The 24,166-nt window shown below is 44.3% G+C and overlaps 1 protein-coding gene across 1 annotated transcript in view; it reads right to left on the reverse strand.

Moving 5' to 3' along the window:
* Positions 1 to 22,879, reverse strand: part of SHLD1 (shieldin complex subunit 1) — a gene marked incomplete at its 5' end in the record, with an annotated part of 112,271 nt that extends 89,392 nt beyond the window's left edge. Inside the window, 2 exon segments of the mRNA NM_001260687.1 lie at positions 2,737 to 2,918; positions 22,829 to 22,879. Of these exon segments, the coding sequence (NP_001247616.1) occupies positions 2,737 to 2,914 (178 nt within the window).
* Between the last annotated feature and the right edge of the window lie 1,287 nt (positions 22,880 to 24,166).

Genomic DNA, 24,166 nt, shown 5'->3' on the forward strand with positions numbered 1-24,166 from the left:
CAAACAACTATTTTGGCATAGAATATCCATATTTTTAACAAACACCCCTACATAAATATTTCAACATGCTCCTTATTTTCAGAGCTGTCAACCAATTCCAATTAATAACAGTTGCTTTTCTACAGATTAGTCAACTAACAGGAAATAAAAAAATAAAAACCGAGTCCACACTGAATTCCCTAAGGGAACAGAGCCATTGCCTCAAAGTATTTCAACGTGCTAATACTTCTAAAGTTCTGTTCAAACTGGGTATGGTGGCTCACTCCCATTATCCCAGCACTTTGGGAGGCCATGGTGGGAGGATCACTTGAGGCCAAGAGTTTGAGACTTGCGTGGGCAACAAAGTGAGACCCTGTCACTACAAAATATTTAAAAAAAAAAAAAAAAAAAAAAAAAAAGCCAGGTATGGTGATGTGAGCCTGTAATCCCAACTACTTGAGAGGCTGAGGCAGGAGGATAGCTTCAGCTCAGGAGTTCAAGGCTGCAGTGAGCTGTGATGGTGCCACGGTACTCCAGCCTAGGCACAGAGCAAGATCCTGTCTCTAAATAAATAAATAAATAAATAAATAAATACACAAACAAAGTTCTGTTCAACTGCCTCCATTCACTCATTCTAAGAAATGCTGTTGCTACCCAGGGATGATGAAAAAATCCATTTTAGGGACAGAAAATCATGTAGAGGCAGCAGGATGGCAGGGAAAAAAGGGAAGGTCAAAGGAACTAAGATGTTAAGTCTAGAAAGGAAAAGGATAAAGAATTATCTAATTCTTGGTCAGTGATATGGTTTGGATTTGTGTCCCTGCCCAAATGTCATGTGGAATTGTCATCCCCAGTGTTGGAGGTGGGGCCTGGTGGGAGGTGATTGGTTCATGGGGCAGTTCCTCCTAAATGATTTATAGCACCATCCCCTTGGTGCTGGGGTCTCATGAGATCTGGTTGTTTAAAAGTGTGTAGCACCTTCCCCCACTTTCTTCCTCCCGCTCCAGCCATGTGAAGTGCCAGCTTCCCCTTCACCTTCCACCCTGATTGATGCCCAGTAGGTGCTGCTATGCTTCCTGTACAGCCTGCAGAACTGTGAGTCAATTAAACCTCTTTTCTCTATAAATTACCCAGTCTCAGGCATCTCTTTATAGCAGTGTGAGAACAAACTAACACAGTCAGGTACTAAATTAAACAGGAGACTTACTGATCCTGATTACTCTATGTCCTGAAAATCAGAAGAGAATCCCAAAAGAGTTTAAACATATTTCTCCATAGAATTCTTGAAGGCAATGACAGTTACACATCCTACCTATAGTCATCACTGAACTCATCATCATTAAAGGCTACATTTCCTTAGTACCCACAATGAGTTCTTTCTAAAAATATATATTTGGATTTTGTTGTTGTTGTTGTTTGTTTTTTGTTTTGAGACAGGGTTTTGCTCTTTCACCCAGACTGGAGTGAAGTGGCGCGATCTCAGCTCACTGCAACCTCTGCCTCCCGGGTTCAAGTGATTCTCTTGCTTCAGCCTCCTGAGTAGCTGGGATTACAGGCGCCCACCACCACACCTGGCTAATTTTTGTATTTTCAGTAGAGACAGGGTTTCGCCATGTTGGCCAAGGTGGTCTTGAACTCCTGACCTTAGGTGATCCACCCGTCTAGCCTTCCAAAGTATTAGGATTACAGGCATGAGACACCATGCCTGGCCATATGGATTTCTTAATATTAACAACAACAGCATCGACTGAGCACCCATCGATGGCAGAAAAACCATGCTAAGTACCTTGCAGGTTTACCTTAAGTTAAACCTGACTAGGTGGAGCAAGCATTCTGATCGCCATTTTGTAGCTGACTCTGGAGCTCAGAGGGGTTAAGGAGCATGCCCCAAGTCACACAGCCAGTAAGTGGCAGAGCTGAACTTCAAATCCAGGTCTGTGTGATAAACCCAGGGGATTAACCAAAACTAACGAGAAATAAATGAATAAATAAATAAATCCAGGTCTGTGGACCTCCAGACTCAGATCAGGTAATTAATATGAAAGAGAGGGCTTTACAGTTACTAAAGACAGTCACTACCTACGTCAGGGAATTAGCATTAGCTTAAATAATAGGCGTTTCGGCAATCCAGTCAGGAAACCTTGTAGAAAGGTTGTTACTTAAATCCAGAGTATACTTCATTAAAGGAATGCTAAAGTCTCTATTTTTACTACTCATCACATATAACAGGCCCACATTGCTATTTTCTGAGTTTTTTTTTTTTTTTTTTTGAGACGGAGTCTTGCTCTGTCGCCTGTGCTGGAGTGCAGTGGCCAGATCTCAGCTCACTGCAAGCTCCGCCTCCCAGGTTCACGACATTCTCCTGCCTCAGCTTCCCGTGTAGCTGGGACTACAGGCGCCCGCCACCTTATTTTCTGAGTTTTAAAAGAACAAAACAAAAAAAACCAATTCTACTCTCTGTTGAACCAAATATTCCCCTGCTTCTGAACTCATTTTGAGGGAGATTAGAAAGAGACCTGAGATTAACAGCAACAATAACAAAAAGACTCCAGGAAACAGCTCCTTGTCATTGCTGTGCCAGGGAAGCTGTCCTTTGAAGTTCCTCCTGACAGCTTTGCTTAGGTAAGATGTTTTTCTGCCTAAGACAATGAAGCCTTCTCAGAAATCTGCTATTGGAAGAGAGCGAAACAAACTATCACACACCCGTATAGCTGCTGGTTGTTTTTAAGTTAGTTTGTTTTAAACTCTGCTTATTACCTGGATCCACATCAGAAGAACAAGGAAGAGAATGGAATTCCAAAGAACTGAAAGCCTCGCTGTTGGCTTCTTGGCTGGGTCTCTGCAGGACATAATCTCTTATGTCACACACTGATGGCAGGTCCAAAGCACTGCTCTCCTCTGACAAGCTGCCTGAAGTGGCGTCCCTGGCTGCCATAGTCCTGCCATGGAAAAAATAATTCAATACAAAAGGCACCACATAGCAGGATCCTTCATTGGAGACAGAGCTTGAAGAATTTTATTTGTTTTTCTTATTTTTATTTTTATTTTTGTAGAGATCAGGTCTCACTAAGTTGCCCAGGTTGGTCTTGAACTCCTGGGCTTAAGCAATCTTCCCACCTCACCTCCCAAAGTGATGGGATTATGGGTGTGAGCCACCATACCCACCCAAAAAATTTTAAAGGTCAAACAACAGTGACATCAGAATGATTTACAGTAGTCCCCCCTCGTGTGTGATTTTGCTCTCTGCAGTTTCAGTTAATCTCACTCAACCATGGTTCAAAAATATTACATGGAAAACTCCAGAAACAAACAATTGGTAAGTTTGCAATTGTGCAGCATTCTCAGTATTGTGATGAAATCGCGTGCTGTCCTACTCCGTCCCACCTGGGACGTTAATTACCCCTCCATCCAGTGTATCTGAACTATACATGCTACCTGCCCCTTAGTCATTCAGTAGCCTTCTCAGTTATGAGATTGACGGTTGTGGTATCACAGTGCTTGTGTTCAAGTAACTCTTATTTTACTTATTAATGGCCCCAAAACACAAGAGTAGTGATGCCGGCAAGTCAGATATGCCAAAGATAGGCTACAAAGTCCTTTCTTTAGGCAAAAAGGTAAAGTTGACTGGGCGCACTGGCTCACACCTGTAATCCCAGCACTTTGGGAGGCTGAGGCGGGTGGATCACCTGAGGTCAGGAGTTCAAGACTAGCCTAGCCAACATGGTGAAACCTGTCTCTACTAAAAATACAAAAATTAGCCAGGCGTGGTGGTGGGCACCTGTAATCCCAGCTACTTGGGAGTCAGAGGCAAGAGAATCCCTTGAACCCGTGAAGTGAAGGTTGCAGTGAGCCGAGACCGTGCCATTGCACTCCAGCCTGGGCAAACTCCATCTCAAAAAAAAAAAAAAAAAAAAAGTAAAAGTTCTCAACTCAATAAGGAAAGAAAAAAATCATATGCCTAGGTTACTAAGATCTACTGTAACAAGGAATCTTCTCTCCATGAAATTGTGAAGAAGGAAAAAAAAAATTCATGTCAGTCTTGATGACACACCTCAAACCGCAAAAGTTACAGCCACACGGAGGTTGCAGTGAGCCGAGATCGCACCACTGCACACCAGCCTGGGCTACAGAGCAAGACTCTGTCTCAAAAAAAAAAAAAAAAAAGTTATGGAGTTATGACCACAGTACATAAGTGCTTAGTTAAGATGGAAAAGGCATTACATTTGTGGGTAGAAGACATGAACAGAAAGGTGTTCTGACAGCAATGTGTTATACCAGAAAGCACGGAGCCTACACAAAGACATCAGCAAGGATCCCCTGAAACAAGTGACACCCAGCCATTTACCGCAAGTAAGGGACCGTTATACAGATTCAAGAATAGGTTTGGACTGAAAAGCATAAAAACTACTAAAGAGGTTGCATTTGCCAGTGAAGAAGCTGCTGCCACATTTTTGGCAGACTTGAAGAAGTAGATTAAGGAGAAAAGATACCATACACAGCAAGTCTTCAATTGCAATAAGACCGGCCTCTTCTGGAAGAAGATGACCAACAGAACCTAAATTCATAAAAGTGCAAAGGAAGCACCAGGGCATAAAGCACGGAAAGACAGATTAACTCTCGTACTGTGTGGCAACGCTGCAGGGCATATGATAAAGCCAAGCATGGTGTACAGAGCAAAGAACCCATGTGCCCTCAAAAGCAAAACCAAAACTTATTTATGCTTGTGTTCTGGCCATATAATCAGAAAGTATGAGTGACAGCTGTCTTGTTTATAGAATGGTTCCACCAATGCATCAATGGTTCCCAGAAGTGAAAAAATATTTGAAAGAGGAAGGGTTGGAATTTAAGGACCTATTAATAATAGATAATGTACCCAGCCATCCTGAATCTGTTTGCCATGAACATGAAAATGCTGAGGTTGTATTTTTATCTGCAAATACAACCTTTTTCTTCAGCCGCTTGACTAGGACATCATTCATTTTCCCAAGGCCACATACATCTGCCTGGTATTTGATCACATTCAATCAGCAATTGATGCAGATCGTAAACTGGAAATAATGTAGTGCTGGAAATCATTCACTATTGCTGATGCAATAGCACTCATCAAAGTTGCAATGGATGAATTAAATCACAAACTAAATGCCTGCTGGAAGGACTGATGGAGTGGCAGTTGTGAATGATTTTAAAGCCTTCCCTGAAATTGATAGAGAAGTTGGGAAAATCATCCATGCAACAAGACAAGTTGATGGAGAAGGATTTGCTGATATGCTTGATGAAGTAGAAGGACATACTGAAGGCCATTGAGAAGTGTGGAAGAACTTGTCATGTCCTCTATAGAGGAAGAGGAAGATGAAGAAGAAGAAACTAAAGCAGAACCAGCCATGTGGACATTACTAAAATTTGCTGAAATGTTTCAAACTGCACAGACATGAAAACATAAAATTATGGCATACGATCCTCAGATGGAACGCAGCATTAAAATCACCCGTATGATCACAGATAGTCTACAACTTCGCAGCAACACTTTTATGGAGTTACAAAGAAAGGCAACAACCTCTGATTACAATGTTCTTCCAAAAGTTTTCAGCAAAAAACACTATCAAGGATCCCCAAGCATCGAGATCTTCATGGCTCAATGATCCAGGATTGCTCGAAGCAGAGGATCCTCCTTCTGATGTAACCTCAGTAGCCGAACACTACATCGCAGTGCCTGCGCCATTCACCTCCCTTCATCTCATCACATAGGTATTTTCTTTCTTTCTTTCTTTTTTTTTTTGAGACGGAGTTTCACTTGTTGCCCAGGCTGGAGTGCAATGGCGCGATCTCGGCTCACTACAACCTCCACCTCCCAGGTTCAAGCGATTCTCCTGCCTCAGCCTCTCAAGTAGCTGGGATTACAGGCATGCGCCACCAGGCCTGGCTAATTTTTGTATTTTTAGTAGAGATGGACTTTTGCCATGTTGGCCAGGCTGGTCTCGAACTCCTGACCTCAGATGATCCACCCGTCTCAGCCTCCTAAAGTGCTGGGATTACAGGTATGAGCCACCGTGCCCGGCCACGTAGGCATTTCATCATCTCACATCACCACAGAAAGAAGGGTGAATATAGTACAATAAGATATTTTGAGAGAGAGACCACATTCACATAACTTATATTACAGTACACTCTAATAGCTGTTCTATTTTATTATTAGTTTTGCTGTTCATCTCCTATTGTGCCTAATTTATAAATTAACCTTTATCATAGGTATGTATGTATGCATAGGAAAAAACATAGTACATACTGGGTTCAGTACCATCTGCCATTTCAGGCATCCCTTGGGAGGGGTCCGTAGTCCACCTCAAGGGTAAGGCAGGACTGCTGTACTTTTCCTTGCTATTGATGGTCTTTAATTCAGTATTTGTTTACCATTTTCTTCATGATGAGAAAGAAATGCTCTCAGCAGAAAAGAAACATTAATAATTTCAGCTGGAAAATAAATTGCATGTCTGAAAAGGGAAGGGTTCAATCAGAGAGCACTCTCTCAGTGAAACATTACACAGCACCACAATTCAAGGCCTACAAGAATATTTGATAAGGCTGGGCGCAGTGGCTCAACGCCTGTAATTCCAGCACTTTGGGAGTCCAAGGCAGAAGCATCGCTTGAGCCCAGGAGTTGAAGACCAGCCTGGGCAACATAGCAAGACCCCATTTTTACAAAAAATTTTTAAAATTAGCCAAGTATGGTGGCATGTGCCTGTAGTCCCAGCTACTCAGGAGGCAGAGTTGGGAGAATCACTTGAGCCTGGGAGGTCAAGGCTGCAGTGAGCTGTGATTGTGCCAATGCACTCCAGCCCAAGAGTGAGTGAGACCCGTGTTTTACCAAAAAAAAAAAAAAAAAAAAAAAAAGAAGAAGAAGAAGATTAGATGAGAAGGGGAACTGTCCATGATACATTAAATGTGGTGAGCATAGCTGCCTTCCAAGCAGTTGACCTGGGTTTGATTTCCGGCCAATGTGCCCACATGCATACATACACACGATACATTAAATGTAAAAAGGTTCTAAACATTAAGGAGGGTTTGGTCCAGATTATATAAAATAAAATGCCATGTGTAGGATGTGTGTGTAAGAAATACTATTAGATAAAGCTAGGAGGAAAAATGTCTAGAAGGGCATATCCAGTGAATTAATTTCACTAGTTATCTGGGTAATATGATTACAGGTGATTTGCATTTTCCTCTCTGGGTCACTCAAACATGCAGTCAGTCAATTATTTAATATGATGGGCCTGGTGTCAGGCACTGGGAACACAAAGGTGAATGTCACAGACGCTTCCCTCCTAGTTTGGAGTGATCCAAACACAGACACGTATCTTGTTAACACAGTGAGTCAAGACAGAAGAGCCCAGGAGGGGCAGGAGGTTTTCTGGAAGAGGTTTTGCCCAAGCGTGGGGCAGGCCAGCCATGGCCAGAGGAAAGTGTGAACTCAGGAAGAACCAGCTCGGACAAGCACAGTGCCACAGGGTATCAGGGGGTTTAAAGTGAGTGTCAAGAATTGGCTGGGGGTTGTGGCTCAAATGCTGTAATCCCAGCACTTTGGGAGGCCAAGGCAGGCAGATCACCTGAGGTCAGGAGTTCGAGACCAGTCTGGCCAACATGGTGAAACTCCGTCTCTACTAAAAATATAAAATTAGCTGGGTATGGTGGCATGCACCTGTAATCCCAGCTACTCGGGAGGTGGAGGCCCGAGAATCGCTTGAACCCAGGAGGCAAAGGTTGCAGTCAGCCGAGATCACACCACTGCACTCTAGCCTGGGTGAGAGAGTGAGACGCTGTCTCAAAAAAAAAAAAAAAAAAAAAAAAAAAAAAAAAAAAGAATTGATCACTCAGTGAGTAAATGGGAAAGGACAAACTCTGTGGTCTCAGCTGGATGGCTACAGAGCCCTTCTCCTCCTGTACCCAGCTCTGGGAAGGCCTGGCTGCTATCAGCAACTTGGATACAAAGACTCTTTAGCTGAGCTCTGGAAGCCTCCAAGGTGGCTTAGTGGAGTCAGCATTTGGACATTTCACTAGGTGTTCCCTACCCCTCCATTACTCTCTGACTCAGAAGCTGCTGTCATCGATAACTCTTATGATAGCTGGCACCAGGTGTCATGAGTGCCATGGGCCACCGTGTATATGCAGAGCAGTTATCGGGTCAGATTTGCAGATTTGGTAGCTGGGTAGCAGGTGAACTTGTCACACTTAATCCTGGTGGCAGGCAATCTCATGAACAAGAATTCACTCACCTGCAGTGGTCCAGGTGGGAGAGGAGGAGCACATGAATGAGGTCAGGGCCCCATGGGTCAAGAATAGATTAAGAGAGATTAAGAATAGATTTACAAACTGAAATGAGAGCACAACTTAATAAGTGAACAAAGAGGCCGGGTGCGGTGGCTACCACTTTGGGAGGCGGAGGTAGGAGGATTGCTGCTCAAGAGTTTGAGACCAGCCTGGGCAACATAGCAAGACCTTGTATCTACTAAAAATTTTTTAAAAGTATGTAGCCAGGCAGAGTGGTGCATGCCTGTAGTCCCAGCTACTCAGGAGGCTGAGATGGGAAGATCGCTTGAGCCAGGCGGTCGGGGATACAGTAACGCGAGATTGTGCCACTGCACTCCAGCTTGGGCGATGGAGTGAGACCCTGTCTCAAAAAAAAAAAAAAAAAAAAAAGAAAAGAAAAGACAAAGTGAATGGAGAAATGTGTCAAAGAGGAGCTGACAGTCAACAAGGAGTGACAGTTTCAGTGATTCGGCTTTTTTATTAACTGGGTTAGAGGTGACAGGAAAAGACAGTTTTCAGAGGAGGCAATATCCAAATTATGGCATCCGATGCAGCTGTTAAAATGACAGTCAGAATTTCAAAGATCTCAAAAACCTATGTTTGAATGAAAGAAGTAATTTCAGGCTGGGCGTGGTGGCTCAAGCCTATAATCCTAGTACTTTGGGAGGCAGAAGTGGCAGGACTGTTTGAGGCCAAGAGTTCAAGACCAACCTGGCCAACATAGCCAGACCTCAACTCTATAAGAGAAAAAATATAATTAATTTAAAAAAGAAGTAATTTAAGAATAACATGAGCAGCGTAATCATAAGAGTAGTTCCCATTTACTGAATGCTTGTTAGAGGCCAGGCATTGTGCTAAGAGCTTCATCTGTCACTATGAGGCAGGTACTCCTATCAGTACCCTCATTAACAGTCAGACCCAGACACAGAGAGAAGTAAAGTCACTTGCCCAGGGAAACACATCTCAAAAGCAGCTAAGCTAGGATGAATGCAGCCAAAAGTCCTCCCAGCATCCTGTGTCTGCACAGCCCCAGTGCTGCAGCCTAAACTACCATGTGATTAGGCAAAGATAGGAGGTATATTAAAACAAATCAACAGTGAGACCTGGCAAGATCTTTTTGTTTGAGGACACCCAGTCACATGCTGTTGTGCACATTCACTCAGGCAGAGAGTGAGCCAAGCTATCAGCTGATTGCTCCTGAAAGGAATGGAGTGATCAAGGTTCCTAAAGAAGCAAGAACATCCTGTCTTTTCACAGGTTCTATATTAGCCAACCAAGCCTGAAGCTTCAGCAAACACCTCCGCACCAGGCAACTTTGTCTCCCCCTTCTCCCTTCATGTTACCTAACACTCTGCTCTGGAGGCTTCTGGAAGGGGAACAAACAGGTCAGTGAATGATGCTGGCATATCCTGCCTGCCTGCAAAGGTGCCTTGAAATCAACCATCAACTGAGAGTGGCAACAGTGATATGAAATGAATGGAATCCTTTTTGAAAACAAATAGCACATTGATGTGATACCTATATTTTCTTTGTTTTCAAAATCACTTAAATGCCAAATACATCACAAACTGGGAACTGGACCATAAAAAGAAGACATGTCGGCTGGGTACAGTAGCTGACGTCTGTATTCCCAGCACTTTGGGACCCCGAGATGGATCATGGGGTGGATCACGTGAGGTCAGGAGTTTGAGACCAGCCTGGCCAACATATTGAGAACCTGTCTCCACTAAAAATAAAAATAAAAATAAAAAATTAGCTGGGTGTGGTGGTGCACGCCTGTAGTCCCAGCTACTTGGGAGGCTGAGGCAGGAGAATCACTTGAATCTGGGAGGCAGAAGTTGCATTGAGCCAAGATTGCGCCACTGCACTCCAGCCTGTATGACAGAGCAAGACTCCATCTCAAAAAAAAAAAAATGACCAGGCACGGTGGCTGACACCTGTAATCCCAGCACTTTGGGAGGCCGAGGCAAGCAGATCACCTGAGGTCAGAAGTTTGAGACCAGCCTGGCCAACATGGTGAAACTCTGTCTCTACTTAAAAAAAAAAAAAAAAAAAAAGAAGGAAAAAAAAGGATTTGTGCATATAAAATACATTATTTGGGACTCAGTGAAGTTGCACAGAAGTGAAAAACAAGCAGTGGAGGCAGATTAAACCCTTCTTGTGGTGTGAACAACCTTGGGCTGGCAAGCAGAATGCAATGATTATCCTTTGTCCCAAACCTTTTGATAATGTGGTTCAACTTCCTTCTCTAGAAGTGCTTATTTTCGTCTCTTAAGGGTGATTTAATTACATGGCCTGGCACGGTGGCTCACACCTGTAATCCCAGCACTTTGGGATGCCAAGGTGGGTGGATCACAAAGTCAGGAGTTTGAGACCACCCTGGCCAACATGGTGAAACCCCATCTCTACTAAAATTACAAAAAAAATTAGCCAGGCGTGGTGAGGTGCGCATCTGTAGTCTCAGCTACTTTGGAGGCTCAGGCGAAAGGATCACTTGAACCCGGGAGGTGGAGGTTGCAGTGAGCCGAGATCGTGCCACTGCACTCCAGTTTGAGTAACAGAGTGAGACTCTGTCTCAAAAATTAAATAAATAAACAAATATGAAAAAAGTTATTGAACTATGCAATCTAAATATTCTTTTTTTTTTTTCTGGGCACAGTGGCTCACACCTGTAGTCCCAGCACTTTGGGAGGCCAAGTTGGGAGGATCGCTTGAGGCTAGGAGTTCAAGACCAGCCTGGGCAATATAGCAAGACCTTGTCTATAAAAAAAATTAAAATAATAAATAAATAAATAAATAAACATTCTTTTTCAATACTGGAGAGTCCAGGATGCCCTGGGTTGCAGGCACAAGAAATCTTTAAGTATAGTGCATAAAAACCTGTTTACCAGGAGGAAACAGCCATTCTTCTATTACTCTACAGATTCTCACAGACCTACAAATACAAGTCAATCAAGGTGCACACAGAAGAAGTGATTTAACTTCACTTATTTATCTTCCATTCAGCCACTTACCTCCAAATATTTTACACGAAAAGTTTCAGACATCCATAGAGCTACCCCCAGACTCTTACTATGATTTGCTTCATCACACAACTATCCATCTATCCAACTTTCTATCTACTCATCAATTCATCATATTTTTAAAACACATATTTCCATTTATATCTTAATTAAAGCTCTGATGCCCAGGCTGGAGTGCAGTGGCATGATCATAGCTGACTACAGCCTCAACCTCCTGGGCTCAAGTGATCCTCCCATCTCAGCTTCCTGAGTAGTTGGGACTGCAGGCATGAGACACCACATTTGGCTTTTTTTTTTTTTTTTTTTTTTTTGAGACAAGGTCTCACTATATTGCCCAGGCTGGTCTTGAATTCCTGGACTCAGGCCAGCCATCTTCCCACTCTGGCTTCCCAAGTGCTGGAATTACAGGCATGAGCCACCTTGCCTGGCCTTTACAATCTGCATTTTTGAACACCCACTCTGTTAGCTGAAGGAAGCATGAATTGGAGAACCATACTCATTTGTGGAGTTAAAGAGAATGGGTTTGAACCCCTGCTGTCACTTTTTAGCTGTGTCACCTTGGACAAGTCACTTAACCTGTTCTATAAATAGACAAGGAAATATATATACATATATATATTTTGAGACAGAGTCTTGTTCTGTCACCCAGGCTGGAGTGCAGTGGCACGATCTCGGCTCACTGCGACCTCCGCCTCCTGGGTTCAAGCAATTATCCTGCCTCACCCTCCTGAGTAGCTGGCATTACAGGTGCATGCCACCATGCCCAGTCAATTTTTCTATTTTTTTTAGTAAAGATGGGTTTCACCGTGTTGGCCAAGCTGATCTCGAACTCCTGACCTCAAGTGATCCGCCCACCTTGGCCTCTCAAAGTGCTGGGATTGTGGGTGTGAGCCATTGCACCCCGCCAGTTTCCTTGTCTATAAAATGGCTTGATGATGTAAACCAAAAAGTATCTGAGACAAGTCTCAATCAATTTAGAAGTTTATTTTGCTGAGGCTAAGGACATGCCCAGAAGAAATAAAGACAGAATCACAGAAACTGTCTGTGGTCTGTGCCCTTTCTCCAAAGATGAATTTGAGGGCTTCAATATTTAAAGGGGAAAAGTGGGCTAAGGGGAAAGAGGGAGGGTATGGTCATCCATGTGTCACAAGAGAAAAGTAGCAGGCAGGAGAATCGTCAATTACACACTGGTCTCATGCTCAGTAAATGGACACTTTACAGAAGATAAGATGAACATACAGTAGCTACCTGTGGAGATATTTAACCTTTTAACTGTAGTATTCTGCTTAGGAACAAAAGGAAAGACAGCTTCTTGTATGACTCGGCTTTGAGCTTAATTTTTTCCTCTGGCAGAGTGAACTGGAGTCCTGAGTTTTTATTTTCCTTTTACAATGATAATACTTATCTTACAGGCACACTTCTTTTTCTCTCTCTCTCTCTTTTTTTTTTTTTTTTTTTTTTTTTTTTTTTTTGAGATGGAGTGTCGCTCTTGTTGCCTAGGCTGGAGTGCAATGGTGCAACCTCCGCCTCCCGGGTTCAAGCGATTCTCCTGCGTCAACCTCCCGAGTAGCTGGGATTATAGGCACACGCCACCACGCCTGGCTAATTTTGTGTTTTTAGTAGAGATGGGGTTTCTGCATGTTGGTCAGGCTGGTCTCAAACTCCCGACCTCAGGTGATCCACCCACCTCGGCCTTCCAAAGTGCTGGGATTATAGGAGTGAGCCACTGTGCCCAGCCACAGATACACTTCTTCGTGGCATGAGGTGCTATTCTTTTTTATTTTTATTTTTATTTTGAGATGGGGTCTCGCTCTGTCTCCAGGCTTGAGTACAGTGGCACAATCTTGGCTCACTGCAACCTCTGCCTCCCGGGTTCAAGTGATTCCCTTGCCTCAGCCTCCCGAGTAGCTGGGACTACAAGTGCGCACTACCACGCCCAGCTAATTTTTTGTGTTTTAGTAGAGACGGGCTTTCACCATGTTAGCCAGGATGGTCTCAATCTCCTGACCTCGTGATCCACCCGCCTCGGCCTCCCAAAGTGCTGGGATTACAGATGTGAGCCACCGCACCCGGCCTGTGGTGCTATTTTTCTTTCTCTTTCACAGCCTGCTGCCTTCATATGGCAGGAAATGACAAGTGCCTCCCCCACAATAGCCAAGGGACTCAGCAAGTACCCAAAAAGTGTTGAGCAGGCACTGGTCCCCAAACCCTGCAGGCGAGAAAGCAAACATTTTTGTTATTAAATGTACCTGCTGGTTTGCTCACTTTATTTCTGCCATCGGCCAAATGTTCACCCCTCTACATCATTACCCACTCCGACAGTATGGCTGGACTCCTAGATCCAGTGGGCCTGTGGGGTTAATTTGGGCTAGGGTGAGTTTAGAAGTGACTTAGGAATCAGTTTGCTATTTATTTATTTCTAATTCCCTTCCTTTAAATGCATGTTGTGAAAAATCTAAAGAGAGAAGGTATTTCTAAACCAAAACTGGTGTCAATAAATAAAAGTTGGTTGTTTTTTTTTTTTCTGAGACAGAGTCTCACTCTGTCACTCAGGCTGTGGTGTGATCTTGGCTCACTGCAACCTCTGCCTCCCAGATTCAAGCAATTCTCTTGCCTCAGCCTCCCGAGTAGCTGGGATTACAGGTGCCCACCACCACACCCAGCTAAATTTTGTATTTTTAGTAGAGATGAGGTTTCACCATGTTGGTCAGTCTGGTCTTGAACTCCTGACCTCAGGTGATCCACCCACCTCAGCCTCCCAAAGTGCTAGGATTATAGGTGTGAGCCACCGTAATTTTTAGTGGAAAAAAAAAAAATACTTACCTTCTAGAGTTATCATAAGAAATATAAGAAATTAATACATGAGGCCAGGCACAGTGGCTCATGCCTATAATTTCAGCACTTTGGTAGGCGAAGGTGGGCAGATCACTTGAGGTCCGTAGTTCAAGACAAGCCTGGCCAACATGGTGAAACCCCATCTCTACTAAAAATACAAAAATTAGCCGGTAGCGGTGGCGTGCACCTGTAATCCCAGCTACTCGGGTGGCTGAGGCAGGAGAATCACTTGAACCTGGGAAGCGGAGGTTGCAGTGAGCCGATATCACACCACTGCACTCCAGCCTGGGTGACAAAGCGAGGCTCCATCTCACAACAAAACAAACAAAAAAAGAAATTAATACATGAAAAATATTTAGTACAGTATCTGTGGCTCACTAATGGCTAGCTCAGATAAGTAAAATAGTAATCATTAAGAAACAAAGTATAGGCTCCTATCTTCTCAGCCTGCCTCTAGTTCACTTGCTCCTCTGTTTCCCATCCCGTGGCCACTTTGCTTCTTTCATCCTTTTTTATTTTTATTTTTATTTTTAATTTTACTTTAAGTCCTGGGATACATGTGCAGAAGGTGCAGGTTTGTTACGTAGGTATACATGTGCCATGGTGGTTTACTACACCTACCAACCCGTCATCTAGGTTTTAAGCCCTGCATGCATTAGATATTTGTCTTAATGCTCTCTTTCCCCTTGACCCCAACCCCGAACAGGCCCCCATGTGTGTTGTTCCCCTCCCTGTGTCCATGTGTTCTCATTGTTCAACTCCCACTTATGAGTGAGAACATGTGGTGTTTGGTTTTCTGTTCTGTGTTAGTTTGTTGAGAATGATGGCTTCCAGCTTCATCCATGTCCCTGCAAAGGACATGAACTCATTCTTTTTTATGGCTGCAGCTTCTTTCATCCTTATCTAGTATGTTCTATGATCCAAAATCTTGTTAGTGTCCTAAACTTCCCTCCCCTTCCCCATTTTGTCTTTTCATCACACCCCTTTGGCAAAACCCCAGCCTAGACAAACTCAACCACCTCCCCACTCTCCATGTGAGTCACCAAACAGGGCAGATTGGCTGTGCTCTAGATGAATGAGTGTCAACCTGAAACAGGCTGTCTCACTAAATGAATACTAAAATCCTTATCTCATAACTGTCTCTTCTCTTCTCCTTGACCACTTCATGTTTTCTCCACTCTTCTTCAATGCAGACCCTCCTCCAACACTCACGTATCTTCCTCCTCTTTTTCATAATCACTTTGGTGGTTGTTTTTGTTTTTGCACCCAGCCTGGAGTGCAGTGGCACAATCTCAGCTCACTACAACCTCCTCCTCCCAGGCTCAAGCAATTCTCCTGCCTCAGTCTCCCAGGTAGCTGGGACTACAGGTGCACGCCACTATGCCCGGCTAATTTTTGTATTTTTAGTAGAGACGGGGTTTTGCCATGTTGGTCAGGCTGGTCTTGAACTCCTGACCTTAGGTGATCCACCTGTCTCGGCCTCTCAAAGTGTTGGGATTACAGGTGTGAGCCACCAAGCCCGGCCTCATCTTGGTTCTTAATCCACACACAAAAAAGCCAGCAGAGAGGAACTTCCTAACCTCCCCTACCAAACATAACAAAGGCTCCCACACCTGCACTCCACTTCACCTCTCCTTGCAACTGCAGAGCTGACCCTCCCCTAGCAAAGGCCCCCTCACACACACACCCCTGGGTTTTACATCCCACTCTCTGGACCTTTCCAGAAGCCTTCAGCAACAACAATCCTTTCTCTCTTTTCTGTTCGACTAGACCTTTCACTTAAAACCCTTCTACATACCCAAATCTCCCCCATTTTCAACAAAAAAGAGGACGTTCATTGGAAATGCCACTGAAATATTTAAAGATAAGGAGACATGATATCTGCAATATACTGTCAAATATAGATGTGCATGTATGTGTGTGTGTGTATAAAAATAAAGAGACAGAGAATGATAAAGTAAATGGTTAAATGGTGCAAGTGTAGATAACTGGCGAATCTGGAAAACATTATTTGGGAATTCGTTGTACTAGTCATGAATTTTTTTTAAGATATAAAATTATATTAAAATAAAAAGTTGGCTGGGCACAGTGGCTCATGCCTTCAATCCTAGCAATTTGGGAAACCAAGGCAAGTAGATTGCTTAAGCCCAAGAATTTGAGACCAGCCTAGGCAACATGGTGAAACCCCATCTCTACAAAAAAAAAAAAAAAAGGCATGCACCTGTACTCCCAGCTACTCAGATTCAGGAGGCTGAGGTGGGAGGATCACTCGAGCTCAGGAAGTCGAGGCTACAGTCAGCTGTGATTATGCCACTGTACTCCGGCCTGAGTAGCAGAGCTACACCCTATCTAAAAAATTTTTAGACCATGATCCCAGCACTTTGGGAGGCCAAGGTGGATGGATCACTTGGGGCCAGAAGTTCAAGACCAGCCTTGCCAACATGGCGAAATCCCATCTCTACTAAAAATACAAAAAATTATCTGGGCATGGTGGTGCACGCCCGTAATCCCAGCTACTGAAAAGGCTGAGGCACGAGAATCGCTTGAAGCCAGGAGGCAGAGGTTGCAGTGAGCTGAGATTGCACCATTGCATTCCAGCCTGGGCAATAGAACAAGACTCTTTCAAAAAAAAAAAAAATTAATTAAAAAAAGTTGTCAGCTGGCTGCGGTGGCTCATGCCTATAATCCCAGCACTTTGGGAGGCCGAGGAGGGCAGATCACGAGGTCAAGAGTTTGAGACCAGCCTGGCCAACATAGTGGAACCCCGACTCTACTAAAAATACCAAAAATTAGCTGGGTATGGTGGCAGGCACCTGCAATCCCAGCTACTTGGGAGGCTGAGGCAGGAGGATCACTTGAAGCCGGGAGGTGGAGGTTGCAGTGAGCTGAGATCACGCCACTGCACTCCAGCCCGGCGGACAGTGCAAGACTCCATCTCAAAAAAAAAAAAAAAAAAAAAAGTGTCAAGACAGATGAGAAAGAAAGAAAAAAAAAAATTTGACATCTGCTCTCCTCACAGCCAGTCTCCTCTCCCCTCCACAAACATCGCAAAAGACCCCACAATTGGCTCATTTCCTCAACTCATAACTTCTAGATACTTCTTTTCTTTTCAGGATGACCTTCCCCAAACCGTCCTCCCACCTCTTTGCCTGTTTCTATCCTCCATCTCAAAATGGACTTCCTTAAGACATGGCCTGAGGCTGGGCGCTGTGGGCACCTGTAATCCCAGCACTTTGGGAGGCCGAGGTTGGTGGATCACGAGGTCAGCAGTTCGAGACCAGCCTGACCAAGAGGGTGAAACCCCGTCTCTACTAAAAATACAAAAATTAGCCAGGCATGGTGGTGGGCACCTGTAATCCCAGCTACTTGGGAGGCTGAGGCAGGAGAATGGCTTGAACCCAGGGGGTGGAGGTTGCAGTGAGCCGAGATCGTGCCATTGCACTCCAATCTCGGCAACAGAGCAAGACTCCGTCTCACAATAAAAATTAAAATAAAATACTTGGCCCAAAGCTCACTCCTTTCCTTTCCTTTCCTTCTCTGAGACATTAATTACCACCAAGAAACATCTCTAGCCCAAATCCCTCCGCCTTAGCTTGTACCTCGGACCCCCTCACTGACCCTGCATCTGACATAATGGATTTCCTTCAGGTTCTCCAATATACCCTGGTTCCTCCCACCACTGCACTTGTCCTTTCTTCCAGCAGAAGTGCATCTCCCTCTCCTGGATAACGCTTCTAACATATGGAAGAGGAGGGAACGCTTCTCAATTCACTCTGTGCATCCTGTATTACCCTGACATCAAAACCAGAAAAAGATAGCGCAAGAAATCAAATCTATCAACATATAAGAGGATCATATTCTATGACTACATAGACCTAATCCCAGAAATTCAAAGTTGTTTTAACATTTGAAAATCCTCAGGGATTGAGGACCCCTGTCTTAGTAGGTCTCATCCAGAAGACTATTTTAAGGCCTCATAAGACATATTTAGCACCTATTCTCTCTAAAGCCTGCTACTTAGAGGCTTCATCTATACAACAGGAACCTTGGCTTCCACAACCCCCCTTATCTTAACTCAAGCATTTCTTTTCTTTTTCTTTTTTTTTTTTTTTTTTAGACAGGGTCTCGCTCTGTTACCCAGGCTGTAGTGCAGTGGTGTGATCTCAGCTCACTGCAACCTCTGCCTCCCAGGTTTAACCGATTCTCCTGCCTCAGCCTCCTGAGTAGCTGGAATTACAGGCATGTATCACCACGCCCAGCTAATTTTTGTATTTTTAGTAGAGATGGGGTTTCACCATGTTGGCCAGGCTGGTCTTGAACTTCTGACCTAAGGTGATCCGCCCACCTTGGCCTCCCAAAGTGCTGGGATTACAGGTGTGAGCCACCATGCCCCGCCCAGCTCAAACATTTCTTTATGCTGACTTCAACACTTCAGGCAAAGCAACCAATTTCCAATCAGTTTGAATTCACCTATGACCTGAAACCCTCTCCCCAAACATTTATACATTTTGAGGCCTAAAATGTATAAAACCAAGCTGTAATCTAACTACCTTGGGCACAAGTTCTCAGGACCTCCAGATGCTGTGTTACGGGCTATGGTCATTCATATTTGGCTCAGAATAAACCTCTTTAAATTTTTTACAGTTTGGCTTCTTTCATCAACAATGGGAAAGGAGGTTAGACATACCTCGTTATACCCACCTCTTTTTGGAGTTCAGGCAGAACAGCTGACCAACATGAATGTTAAAATAGAGATCATGGTCAGGTGCAGGGGCTGACACCTCTAGTCCCAGCACTTTGGGAGGCTGAGGCAGGAAGATCACTTAAGCCCAGGAGTTCAAGACCAGCTTGGGCAACATGGTGAAAACCTGACTCTACAAAAAATACAAAAACTAGCCAGGCATGGTGGTGCATGCCTGTAGTCCCAGCTACTCAGAAGGCTGAGATGGGAGGATTGCTTGAGCCCAGGAGGTTGGGGCTGCAGTGAGCTGAGGTCATACCACTGCATTCCAGCCTGGGTGACAGAGCGAGACCCTGTCTCAAGGAAAAAAAAAAAAAAAAAAAATCATATGACTGACCAAACGGACTCTCTGTGGCAATAAGATACCAAACTATGCCTAGGTGTGGTGGCTGACGCCTGTAATCCCAACACTTCTGAAGTGGCATTGCTTGTCTGGGGTAATACCCGAGGTTCATTGTCTCATGCCAAGGAAATCAAAGACATGAACACACAAGGAGTGTGTTTAAGAGAGGAAAGTTTAATAGGCAAAAGAGAAAAGCTCTCCCAGGCAGCGGGGCGGGGGGTTCCGAACGGATCTCCCCCGTTTGGGGCAAGATGAGGTTGGTTGTAGAGATGAGCTTGAGGAGCCAGTATCTGATTTACATGGGGCACAGAGGGTTGGTTGGACCAGGTGCGCCTTTTACAAAGCATGCGAAGAGGCTAGACATCCCACCCTAATCTTTTATTATACAAATAGTTTTAACCTGGCCAGTGCCATGTTGCTTGTACATGTGGCGACAAAGAAAAGGGAAGAGGAAACCTCCATGTTGAATATACCTGGCATCCAGCCCTTTTCTATTGGCACAGCTGCCGGCATTTACCCACGCAAGCTTCCAGCTTGTTCATCTATGCTTGCAGCTTGATTTTTCAGGCTGCTTTTTTTTAGAAATTATTTGGGGGCTGCTTTTTATTAAAAAGAAAACTTTACCAAGGATTTGCTAACCCTCGCTAACTGCCTAATTCGTTTCTTTTAGCTTCTGTATCACTTTGGGAGGCCGAGGTGAGAGGATCATTTGAGACCAAGAGTTCGACACCAGCCTGGGCCACATGGCAAGACCTTGTCTCTATGTTTTATATTTATATATATAGCTAACAAAGATACCAAATTATAAACAAGACCTAGGCCATGCAAGACATAGGTTAGGATACACCCTACAGACTATAACATTTTGTTAAACGGGTTTTTTTTTTTTTTTAATTAAACTGGTATAATGTTGCTTACCTTCCAACCTGACACTGGTATAGCATCACATGACAGATATCAAACCCTGAAGGAAATAAAAATATTTTATGTAGGCCGGGTGTGGTGGCTCAAGCCTGTAATCCCAGCACTTTGGGAGGCAGAGGTGGGTGAATCATTTGAGGTCAGGAGTTTGAGACCAGCCTGGCCAACATGGTGAAACACCGTCTCTATTGAAAATACAAAAAATTAGCTGGGCATGGCGATGCGTGCCTGTAATCCCAGCTACTCGGTAGGCTGAGGCAGGAGAATCGCTTGAACTCAGGAGGTGGAGGTTGCAGTGAGCTGAGATTGTGCCACTGCACTACAGCCTAGGTGACAGGGCAAGACTCCGTCTCAAAAACAAACAAACAAACAAAATACAAAAATTAGTCAGGCGTGGTGGCGCGCACCTGTAATCCCAGCTGCTCCAGAGGCTGAGATGGAGAACTGCTTGAACCCAGGAAGTAGAGGGTGCAGTGAGCTGAGATCGCGCTACTGAACTCCAGTATGGTTGACAGAGCAAGACTCTGTCTCAGAAAAAAAGCCCAAAATATATTTCTTTGACATATTTTGAAATGGCCCTACAAAGCTACAAAGCTGTCTTTTGTAACAGAAATTTGCATCTACAGAGACTCTCCATTAATGCAGCCAGGATTTCCCTTTCTAGGCCTTTCCCATATCCAGGAAAGATTAATTCTGACACTTAACTTTCCAAAAAGAGACATTTACTGTCTATTCTCTTTTCTTTTTTTTTTTTTTTTTGAGATGGAGTCTCACTCTGTCATCCAGGCTAGAGTGCAGTAGCATGATCTTGGCTCACTGCAACCTTTGTCTCCTCAAGAATTGTCCAAGCAATTCTTGTGCCTCAGCCTCCCAAGTAGCTGGATTACAGGCGCATGCCACCGTGCCTGGCTAATTTTTGTATTTTTAGTAGAGATGGTGTTTCACCATGTTGGCCAGGCTGGTCTTGAACTCCTGACCTCAAGTGATTGGCCTGCCTCAGCCTGACAAAGTGTTGAGATTAGAGGCGTGAGCCTTGGAGCCCAGCCCATCTATTCACCGCGCCTGGCCCATCTATTCTCTGAGGCTGCTACTCACGCTTCAACTGCGTAACAAGGACCTTGAACAACACAACTCCCTTATCTTAGTTCAAGCATTCTTTTCTACTGACTTCAAGTCTTTAGACAAAGCTTAACTCTCTCAAGCAACTGTCAGCTAAAGAATCCCTAAAATCCACCTATGACTTCTAAGACCACCCATTGAGATATCCGCCTTTTTGGGTCTAACCAATGTATACCTTCCATGTATTGATTTATGTCTTTGCCTGTAACTCCTGTCTCCCTAAAATGTAAAAAAAAAAACTATAACCCAACTGCCTCGGGATCACTTACTCAAGGCTTTTTGGGTTTGTGTTTTCTCTCTGGGCCAAGGTAACTCATACTGGCTCAGAATAAACTGCTTTAAAATAGTTTACAGAGTTTTATTTATCCGCTAACAGTCTGACAGATGCTGCAAAGACAAGCTTTGAAAATATTATACATAGGATAAGAAGATAGTCGGCCGGGCATAGTGGCTCTCACCTGTAATCTCAGCACTTTCGGAGGCTGAGGCAGGTTGATCAAGAGCTGAGAAGTTCAAGACCAGCCTGGCCAAGATGGTGAAACCCCGTCTCTACTAAAAATCCAAAAATTAGCCGAACGTGGTGGCAGGCGCCTGTAGTTCCAGCTACTCGGGAGACTGAGGCAGGAGACTAGCTTGAACCCGGGCGGCAGAGGATGCAGTGAGCCAAGATCCTGACACTGCACTCCAGCCTGGGAGTGAGTCCAGCCTGAGTGAGACTCATGAGACTGATTCAAAAAAAAAAAGTCATGAAATAAGCTAGTCACTAAAACGTTGACATTATACTTAATGAAAGAAGCCAGTCACACTGTATGATTTCATTTATATCAAACGTGCAAAGTGGCAAGGCCATACACACAGAAAGTATACTAGCAATTGTCTAGGACTTGGGGTGGAGTGGACGTGGTGAATGTAGAATGACTGCTACTGGAGGCAGAATTTTTCTTTGGGGTGATGATTCTAAAATGAGATCACAGTAATAAATGCACAATTCTCTCAACAACAACAAAAAAACTCTTAATGTTACACTTTATTATTTATTTTTAGGTACGTTGTCTTGCTCTGTCTCCCAGGCTGGAGTGCAGTGGCGCGATCTCGGCTCACTGCAGCCTGGAACTCTGGGGCACAAGCGATCCTCCCACCTCAGTCTCCTGAGCAGTTGGGACTACAGGCGAATGCCACTATGCTCGGCTTTGATTTTTTTTTACGCTTTAAATGGGCAAACTTTACATGGTATGTGAATATACATTTCCCAAGAAAGCTGGGGGTTTTTTGTTTGTTTGTTTGTTTTTTTAGCAGAACCTCCTGAAGTGGCAAGTCACTGAAAAAAAATTTTTGTTTTTTAAAAAAGAAGCTTATCCATACTTACTACCCACAAATTTCCACGATTCCCCAAAGCAGAGGCTGCAGAGACCGTGTGTTGGGGCGGAAGGGGCGGAGAGCTAACAGGAAATCCTGACATGCCAAGGAAAGCCTCCATAACTTCCTAATTGAGAGATAACGATCAGAGGCATTGCTGTGACCCCTACCCCCACCACTCCAACCCCCCCACCCCCACCTCCTGCTTGCCTCTCTCCAAAGCACTTCAGAAAACTGACGAGAAAAGCCGCCAAGCCCCCCAATACACTCACCATCCGCAACCGGAACGCGGAAGCAATGGCGCCATCTTTGTTATGGGAAATGTGAGGTTCGAAGGAAGTCACCGGAGCCATCCTTACTGAGGGCAGCGAAGGGCAATGGACGCCCTTCGCGGCCATGTTGACTGAGGCTTTTGTCCTGACAACGAGGCTTGCCACGTGTGGTTATATTGGGCAGTTTTCCTGAAGAGGCTTGTCGATAAATGTGCTTGGTAAACACTAAGGGAACAGAAAAAATATTCAAAAATTTAAATGTTGGCCGGGCGCGGTGGCTCATGCCTGTAGTTCCAGCACTTTGGGAGGCTGAGACTGATCACTTGAGGCCAGGAGTTCGAGACCAGCCTGGGCAACGTAGGGAGACCCTGTCTCTACAAGAAAAAAATTTTTTTTTAATTAGCCAGGCATGGTGGCACATGCCTGTAGGTCCAGGTAGTTGGGGGGCTGAGGTGGGAGAATTGCTTGAGCCTGAGAGGTCAAGGCTGCAGTTAGCCATGTTCTTGCCACTGCACTCTAACCTGGGCAACAGAGCTAGACCCTGTCTTTGAAAAAAAAAAAAAAAAATTCGGCTGGGCTCCGTGACTCACGCCTGTAATCCCAGCACTTTGGGAAGCCAAGGCAGGAGGATCACCCGAGGTTGAGCATGGTGGTGCAGCCTGTAATCGCAGCTACTCGGGAGACTGAGGCAGGAGAATCACTTGAACCCAGAAGGCGGAGGTTGTGGTGAGCCGAGATCGTGCCATTGCACTCCAGCCTGGGCAACGAGAGCAAAACTCCGTCTCAAAAAAAAAAAAAAAAAAAAAAATTCAATGTCTTGGAGAGGGTGGGGTTGCATGCCCTTGTAATCCCACTGCTTTGGGAGGCCAAGATGAGAGGATTACTTGAGGCAAGGAGTTCAAGACCCACCTAGGCAACACAGTGGAGACCTTGTCTCTACCAAACAGTTTTAATAAATAAATAAATAAACTTAAATGCCTACATTTTAAAAATATGAAAAGTAGAAATTAGAGATGAGGATGAAAATATTTTAATATTCTGATGCATGCAGATAACTACATAACTGCCACAACTGCAGGACCACAAAAAAGAGACTATAAAGACAAAATTACAAAATTAAGATTTAGCTTAAAGATCTAATTGGCTTTTGTTTATAATTCTAGAATCGGGCAACATCTCGTTCTATAAAATTGAATGTTCCAATGAGCTGAGCAGACAATGTTGGCTTCGTAGGCAGAAAAGGAGCTAAATAATGCAGAAAGAATAAAAAGCAAAT

Source organism: Macaca mulatta, chromosome 10 (assembly GCF_049350105.2).
Source record: "Macaca mulatta isolate MMU2019108-1 chromosome 10, T2T-MMU8v2.0, whole genome shotgun sequence".
Classification (NCBI taxonomy): Eukaryota; Metazoa; Chordata; class Mammalia; order Primates; family Cercopithecidae; genus Macaca; species Macaca mulatta.